General features: G+C 43.9%; 1 protein-coding gene across 1 annotated transcript; it reads right to left on the reverse strand.

Moving 5' to 3' along the window:
- Nucleotides 1–328: 328 nt before the first annotated feature.
- Nucleotides 329–3,484, reverse strand: RAG1 (recombination activating 1). The gene has a single exon (XM_014792498.2). The coding sequence runs from the start codon at nucleotides 3,449–3,451 to the stop codon at nucleotides 329–331; it is 3,123 nt and encodes a 1,040-aa protein (XP_014647984.1). The 5' UTR covers nucleotides 3,452–3,484.
- Nucleotides 3,485–8,946: the final 5,462 nt, after the last annotated feature.

Here is an 8,946-nt window from a genome sequence, read left to right on the forward strand (position 1 = left end):
CAGCTTGGCTCTGATTTTCACGACACTCAGTCGCACTCACACATGCCTTTGCTCATCTCTGGGCCCCAACAGTCACCCCTGATCTGAGTTTACCGAGCCTTCAAATAACTGACTTCTCCTGTTGCTTCTCTGAACTCGCTAAACGGTTCAAGCAATCAGCTCATCAGTCACCCATTCCTGACACGAATTCAGCATCTGTGGCCTCTCCAACCCACCACCGCTTGAGTGGTGAAGCCCCACACACAGGAGCGACGGGTGACAGGAGAAGGTCTCAGTGCCACCCAGAGGAAAATTCATCTGCAAAACCAACTCTTAGTGGCTGCCCTACTTAAAATTCCATTGAATCTTGAGTTTCCAGAGAGTCCTCTGAGCCTAACGGGTCCTCTAAGCTTGCTTGCGAGTTTATGCTAAACCCAGAGTTTTTTAATGCTTTATGAGCATCCATAAACTTCTGCAAGTATTTGGAGGTATACAACCAGTGATGTTTCAAGACATCTTCCATTTCGTAGCACTTGGACTGCCTGGCATTCATTTTCCGGAAGCGTCTGAATAGTTTGTTGCCAGACTCGTTTCCCTCGCTTGCCCATGCCCCAATGGAGCCATCCCTCTCAATAATTTCAGGGACGTGTGCCAGGGTTTTGTGAAAATAATTGGTGATTTTGCCCTCGTATCTGTACTTGAACTTGGTAGAGAGGAGCTCGGCAAAACGCTGTGAATTGAAACTATACTGGCAGAGGGATTCTGGGCACTCCTTGGCCGGGCATGATGACCGCCAGACAGGTTTCATCTTCAGGTAGAGGTCCATCAGCTCCCTCAGAGCTTCGTGCCTCTCCCGGGAGGGAATTAATTCACAGACTGCTTCAACAGTCTCTTTGGTCATGAGCTTCCTGGCAAAGTTGCCATTCATCCTCATGATGGGTTTCAGGTTCATCTTCTTCCGGAGATGTTTGTCCAATGTAGCCTGCCACCTTTTCCTTTCCTCTTTGGAGGCATCGGGGTTCTTATACACCTCCCCTATCTCTAGCTGGAAAATCTTGTAGAACTCAGCCGCGTTGCCAATGTCACAGTGGAGTGCGTCTATGGAAGGGACTGTCTCAATGAAGGGTTTGGCCGAGACCCCTTTCACGCGATCTCTCAGTTCTTCCACAGACTCATGGTACGGGTTGGAACGCCAGACCTCATAGCGCTCCAGGTTCTCGGCGTGGCTTCTGGTTATGGAGTGGAAGACAAGATTTTGAGAGGCTTCCAGGCGGGTGGCATCACAAAGGGTACAGATGTAGACTGAGCCAGAAGCCTCAAGGCCTTCCACTTCCCGGACAAGTTTCTCATCATAGCCAGTGCCCCTAAAGATGAACTTGAAAGTGCGGAGGATGCCTCCCATCTCAAGCATTAATTCGCTGCCCTTCATGGCCTCCCTCTCAGCAATGAGAGGGCTCAGGATGGCTGTCAGGGTCTCATGGTCAGACTCATCTGCTAGCATAAGGCACAAGGGCTTGCAGCACAGTTCAGAGTTAGGTTTGGCTTCCTCAAACACCTTCACATCCTGTGAGCCACTTGCTATCATAATTTTCATGATTGTGAATGAAAATCGAACTGCCTTTTCCGGAACGGCTGGCCCACTCCCGTGCTTCTCACTCACATCTCCCATTCCATCACAAGACTCCTTCACCACCACAGTGAAGGGGCCATTCAGGTAGTCATCAAGGTCTTGGGCTCTCATGCCTTCCAGGATGTCTTCTTCCATGTCCATCAGAGCAGACACCAAAGCTGAATCATAGCGGAAGCGCTTCGCGATAGTGTCCACCGGGTAATCGTCCACAGAGGAGGACAGTCCAGACAGTCCATCAATAATGCCAATGTCAGTGCTGGAGGACACGTTCTTCAGGGGTGGCTGCCACTCAAAGGGGTGGTAGCCCGGCAGAAGGACCTTCTCAGCACTCCGAAGGGCGTGCAAAGGCTGAAAAATCTGCCTCCCCGTGATGGCTTTCACGGTCCTGTACATTTTATGGTACTGACTGCAGCTGAGGAAGGTGTTGACGCGGATGGCCAAGCAAACAGCTGGCTGCAGGCCAGAGCCCCGTCCCTGCATGATGGCCTCCAGCTCGTCGGCTTGTCTGTGCTCGTTCCTCGCCCTCAGCACCAGCAGGAACAAGGTCAGGCACACAGACTTCACGTCTCCACCTTCTTCTTTGTCGGCAAAAGCCTTGACTTGCATCTTCAGCTCCCTCAGACGGTGCTTCTGAGCCCTCCGGGTCAGCGACAGGAGATGCTGGCGGGGCCGGCCCCCTTTGTTAATATGCACAAAAGTCTCTTTTGATTCCTTATGGCTTGAGACATGGCGATTATATTTTTCCAAGCTGACCTCCTCATTGCACTCTTCTGCTGGACATTTCACCATCAGGGAATTCAAGATGCTCAGAAAGGACTTCACAGGACTCTCCAGGTCAGTAGGGAAGCAGGGATATTGGCAAGAGGGGCAATAGCTGCCCATGACTTTGAGGCATCTGAGGATGCAGATCCTGCAAAATACATGCTTACAGCTGGTCACCACAGGGTCAGCCAGGATGTGTTCACAGATCTGGCAGGAGATGGATTTCACAAAGTGTACAGGGAAGTCCACTGCGAGGAGCTTGGTACTGAGATGTATCTTACTGCAGTTGGTGATCTTCTTCATCACTTCCTTGCCACTGATCCTTGCCTGAGCTCTTCTCTTGCGCTGACGGGCTTGTCTCATTCGGTCAACCACGGTTTTGAGTTTTTTGCTAAGCTGCACATTTGGCTGAAGACTCTTCCTCTTGAGTCCCTTGTGGCAGATGTCACAAGATGGTGTGTGTGGGTGCCACTCCATGGTTGCATTCTTTGGGAAGTAAACCTCACATGGGGCACTGCTAAACTTCCTGTGCATGATGTTCCAGCAGTTATGGCAGAACTCAGTGGGGTGGATCGAGTCAACATCTGCCTTCACATCGATCCGGAAAACCTTGGCAATGAGGTCTGGCCAGGAAGTGGCTCTCTTCTCCTTCTTTCGTAAAAGGATTTGGGTTTTACCGTCCACAGGCCCGTGGACTGGATATCTCCTATTGTGCCCATCAGTTTTAAAAGAATTCCCACAGATGCGGCAGAGATGTCGAAGGTTGGCTTGGTGGATGGCTTTCTCTCTTGCTTTCCCATCATCATGGAATTTCTTCAAAAACTTAGGGTGGGGCTTTAATGCTGCTTGAGTCAGGACTGGTTTCTGACCACCAGCCTTGTCCAGGACTGCTGGAGATTGCTCTAGAGAGGGTTTCCCCTCGGAGGAATCCTTCTTTTCCTTTTGAGCTTCTTCGGGTGCCTTTTCAAAGGATCTCACCCTGAAGAGCTTAAATTTCCATTCTGAAAATTTAATGTGTGGATGCTGGATTTCATCTGGGGCAGAATTGAGTCCCAGGGTAGGTGGCAAAGAGACAGCCATGCTGGCTGAGGTATCTGGGAACAAAGAAAACAAGTCAGATTAGGAAAAAATGTCAATATCCCACTGAAACATCTTGGAAGGAATACAAATTAATACATTCAATGATTCATTCATTCATTCATCCAAAAAGTTACTTATGAAACCTCCAGTTTAATATACTATGTTAGGTGCTGATCATATGGCAGAGAGCAGAGTCATGCCCTGTTCTGACAGTGCTCATGGTTGTTTATACCTTGTATCTTAGTACATGCACCATCATGGTTTGTGCTACATATATATGTAAAATCCTATTTCCTTTCCACCAAAACCTTAAGGACAGAGTCTTTGAGTGATTCATCTCTGTCTCCTCAAGGTTCCTAGAATATCTTAGGTGCTCAATAGTTATTTGCTTAGTAAATGCAAGGAAAAACTGGCTACTAAAACCAAAGAAAAGTCATATTTTCTGCATTGTATTAACCTCATTACACTAGCTGGACAATATATTTCTAGCTTTTTAAAGCAGTCTCCCTGGAGGTTGGTTGGTTATTTCTTCTAAACAGGTCATAAAAGGATGATAAAGCTACAAAACCAAAGAAACTAATTACTACTTGAAAGATTGAAGTGAATTTTGAGCTTTATGAATGCAAACTAATAATAAGTATCATGGATAGTAATCATGCTTATAATTTTAATTAGTGAATGCTGCTGTAAGTTAAGGCTGTGTCTCCATTAGAAACGAAAACCACAGAACTCTCTAAACCTGCAACAAACCACAGTGTGCACACGCAAAGATCCGAAGGACTTTTAAGATGAAAAATTCAAGTAGTTTCAGAAAAAACTCACATAGGTCGTCCTGAAAGTCATGACTGGGCAATGGTCATTAGTGCTATCATTTGTAATAAGAAGAGGTAGGAGTAATATTTTTCTTCTGGTAAAAAAAATTAGCAATTACAGATGCCAGGAAACCCTACCAATCTGAATTGTGGTGTAGATATCAACAGCGCTGTAGGAAAAAATCTGAAAATGCCACTTGAGTCGTCTCTAGACCCAATTATCCCAATCTTTTCAAAATTCTTTAGTACACATAACTGGAAAAAAAGCAATGTATTTTCAACCTATCGTCTACATCTCTCAGATTTGCCTGGGTTAATGCTCCTGACTCGTGATTATACCAAGCTACACTTTTCTCCTCTCGATTAATTAACTAATCAAATGGATGAGTTTTTGTTTTGTTTTGTTTTTTTGTAGTCATGTGGTAATAGGGACTAATCCTCAGATGAACATGCTTTGGCCAGGAGTGGGATTTGGGGGAGCTGGTGGGGAGAGGGGCAAGGGCTAATTCTGACTGCTGCCAACACAGTTTCTTTTGAAGTTATCCCTTTAAAGGACTGAAATTTGTTCCATCTTATGTGCATTATGCTTCAGAGATTGATGTTTTTCCTAAGAACAAAAAGCCAATTTCCAAGACATGGTTAAAAAGGAAACTTCGTTAGATTGTTTTACTTGCAGGACTGTGTGAGAACTAAACAATTCCAAACCATTTCAAAGTGTTTATTAACCTCAAAAGTATCTCAGCTGTAGCCCAACAAACACCTCAAATTGCCTGTGGTTCAACCATGTTCCTAAATTCTGTCCTGTGTCAGCTGCGAGGACTTTCCATGTCTCCCCTTCTCCACTGGCTTGAACTCATTCTCAATGCCCTCTTCATTCCTTTAGCCTTTCTCTTCCCAGTCTTTTTCTAACACACTTGTTGTCTGGAATTCCAAGACATTTTAAGTTGTTACAAAGAACTGCATGAGCATCTCTGGAACTAATCAAGTTAAATATTGAACTTCACGATGAGTAAGTCAACAAGGTGCGTTTGAAGGATCCCTAGAACTATCTCCCCGCCCCACCCACTCCTCTCCTGCCTCCCACTGGCCTGAATTGTCACGTTAAAATCTGCCAAGGTACATTTATTTAAATACTCCATAGGAAGAGTGCCGTCACCAAGCAGTTATTAGCCATTGACGTCCAAATCAAATTTATTTATCAGATTAATTTCTAATCAACTCAAGTGCTAAAAGTTTATCCAATCTAGAAGCAAGCAGGTGGCAGGGTGGGGGGTTGGGTGGGGGGATGTGTTATTCTTCTTGTTTTTAGGGGCATATATGCCAACATGCTAGTAGTAGTTATCTGTGGAAGCTATAGTTGCTTTATATTTTTTATCCTTACCTGTGATTTTTCACTTTTTCTAAAATAAATGTGTATTACTTTTAGGAAAAGGAACTTTTAAGAACTAGATCTAATAAGATATTTTTAGCTATCTGATTATCTAAGATTAAAAATATTGATGTTACTTAACATTCAAGAAAGTGTGGGAAATGAAGGTGTCTTCACAATCCTTGGGAGGAGTATAAATTGGTATAATATTTCTAGTGGACAATTTAGCAATGTCTTTAAAAAGATTAAATATATATTATCTTTGGTGCAACAAATCTGCTTTTAGAAAGTTATTCTATAGAAACATTCCCTGTGGGAATAAACACTCCACAGATTATTCCCACAGTGATGTTTATATGGAGAGAGACAGACAGAAAGAGATTTGTTTAAAAAAATTATTCATGACTTTGAAAAATAGGAAACAGCATAAATAATCACCAATAAGGCATTATTAAATAACTTATGGTCCAGATATACAATGGAAAACAACACAGAAATTTTACATTTCTATATGCATCCATGATATGGAAAGATGGCCCCACGACAAAGCAGAGAATAGAACAATAGCAAGTATGGTCGGACCCTATTTATGCCTATTTGCTCATATTCGCGTATACCTGAAAGTAGAGAAATTCTGGAAAGACATGAGCTAAAATCTTAACAATGTTTACTCTCTAGAAAATAGAATTAGCACTGGTAAGAAGATCTCTTTAATTTTCTATTTTATTCATTTTTGTATCATTTGTACTATTATACATGCATTATTTTTTAAATTTTGTGATCAACTCATTTTAGGGACAAATGTTTTAAAGACTAGATTTATATGAACCCATAATCACTTTTCCATATTTCTTCCTAAATTTCCCCCAGAAAAGTTTAAAATCTGGTTAAGCCTCAAATCTCACCACAATCCTTCACTTGGCTTTGTTTTCTGGTAAACATGTAGAAAGGGGACTAAAATAAAGACCTGTAGACAGCGTGGAGTTCAGGTTATGAAAATTATCTTGTAGTCATTTCTTGACACTCAAGAGTCTTGCAAACGCTTGCTCTCCTCCATTCTAACAAAAGGACTCCGCAGTAGACCAGCCTCAGAATCTAAGAGGCAGAGTGGCTGCTGCTGGCTCAGCCCTGTTCCGTCGGGCACTGCCATCTCAGCATTGCCATCACTGCCATCACAGCTGCAGGGCTCCTTCTCTCCACAGGGCACAGATTCATTTTGACAAACTAATCTGGGATTTGCACGGGGCAGAAGCTACAGTTTGTGGTGAGCATATGACCAGCTACAGCGGAGGCTAGGCCACAAAAGCAGCCCTCCCCCACTCCCAGCCCAGCCCCCCACCCTACACACAAATACATCCCAGTACTTGGCCCACAATCTCCCCTCTTAACATCTTCAACTTGGTCTATACACAATGTCAGGTGACCACTGTGTGCCCACACGTGACCCTTCCTTGTCACACCTGTCCTACTCATTCATTCATTCACTCCACAAACACTATTGTCTACTATTTGCCAAACATCATCATCAAAAAGTTGACAGCATCAAAAGCCTTTTGATGAGTCTCAGGTAGCACAAAATGACCCCAAGATTCTTGCCTTTCCTCCAGGCAACTGCTTGCTTGAACCACTCTTAGAAAGAGAAATGCACAGTCACAACCCTGGTCAGGAATCCTGGCTCAAGAACAACCTCAAAGCAGGGTTTCCACAGCGGAAATTCTCAAAATTAGTACATATCAGAATCACTAGGGAGCTTGTATTTAAAAAAATAATGCAGATTGTCAGGTCTCAGAGAGTCTAATTTGGTTTGTCTGGGTTGGAGTCCAGAAACTGTGTTTTTTAACAAGCGCTCCAGTGATCCCGATACACGTGGCCCACAGGTCACACTTTGAGAAGTACTAGTCTCCCGCTCAGTCCCATCTAGTTCAGGAGATTCCTGGCGACACTTGGCAATACTTGGAAACTACACATTTCCTCCCACCCCGGAATTTGTTTGCTCCTAATTCTTTTTCTTGCCTAGACCAGCACAGTATTTCTTTCCAAGAGTCACACCTTCCTTCTGGTGATTTATTTACTCATTCATTCAAGGAGCACTCCAAAAAAACCTTTCCTCAGCCTACAACATTTATTTACAGTAATTCAGATATTTTGCATCTTCTCTATGAACCTACAGTGTCTTCCTAAACTTGGCCTCTTGTTCCTTTGCTATTTTCATACATTAGAAAGAAAAACGAAATTGATGTCAGCTTCCTTCGCTCCCTCCCCTCAGCCCCTGCAAGGAAAAAAGCCCAAGTACTTCTGATTAGAAACATAAAAATGTAATAAATATTGTGGCTCAAGGCGTGAAAAGTACGCGTGTTACCTGGCTCAGCAGGCTGCCTGGGAAAAGTGTTGGGATGGCTGTAATTCGGTTGATATTTGCTTGATACCAAAGAGAAGACAAAGTGTGTCCTCCTCTCCCTCCTTGCTCACTTGTCCCTCAGAGCAGAGAGCTGTATTATTTATCAGCCTCTACTGTCCTTCCCAGCCTCCCCCACCACGGAGTGCTAACCACAAACGATGGCAGCCAATCACCGGCCAGGAGCCCCCAGCTCCAGCTGGCACCTGGCTCTTCAGGAAGCTTAGCTGGGGGGGCCTGAGTGTAGAATCATGCTGGAGCATTGCCAAAGCTGCCAGTTCACTCCCCAAGACTGTTCAGTTGGAAATGATCTTGTCAACATAAGCTCTGGCTTCTGCCGAGGTTCTATAGCTCGGTGCCTCAGTTTCCTCATCTGTAAGATAGAAATACTAAAAGTATATACCTCAAAGAGTCAATGAGGTTATGCAGTGAGAGTTAGTATAGGAAAATAGTTGGAACAGGGTCTGCCCTTCGTAGATACTCATCAAACACTAACTATACGATAATTTTTTGTTGTTGTTTTGAAATGGTATCCAAACCACCCCAGAATCCTTCTACCTGGTCAAATATCAGTCAGGGAAGGTTGTGCTCCTGCAGTAACACTGAGTTTAAACACTACTAGGGTTTGGAAGTCAACAGGCCTGGGTTTACGTCTTGCCTCAGGTCTTTGATGCATTACTTAAACTTTATAAGCCTCAATCTCGTCATCTACAATGTAGGATTGATTATATTAGCCCCTAGTTATTGACAGCAATAAGCCAGGCTTCTAAGTGCTTTATATATCATTTAATAGTCACAACAACCCTATGCATTTGATGTTCTTATCTCTAAAGAGCAGAAACAAAAGTCTAGAGCAATGGAGACCGTGCCCATGGCCACAAAGCCACTACACAGTGAAGGTGGGGTGGGATCCAAGATC

The sequence above is a fragment of the Ceratotherium simum genome, chromosome 34, assembly GCF_057802395.1.
Source record: "Ceratotherium simum simum isolate JZ-2026a chromosome 34, ASM5780239v1, whole genome shotgun sequence".
Classification (NCBI taxonomy): Eukaryota; Metazoa; Chordata; class Mammalia; order Perissodactyla; family Rhinocerotidae; genus Ceratotherium; species Ceratotherium simum.

Bases quoted from the DNA above. Each gene is read 5' to 3' on its own strand.
- RAG1 (XM_014792498.2), bottom strand. From the start codon at position 3,451: ATGGCTGTCTCTTTGCCACCTACCCTGGGACTCAATTCTGCCCCAGAT.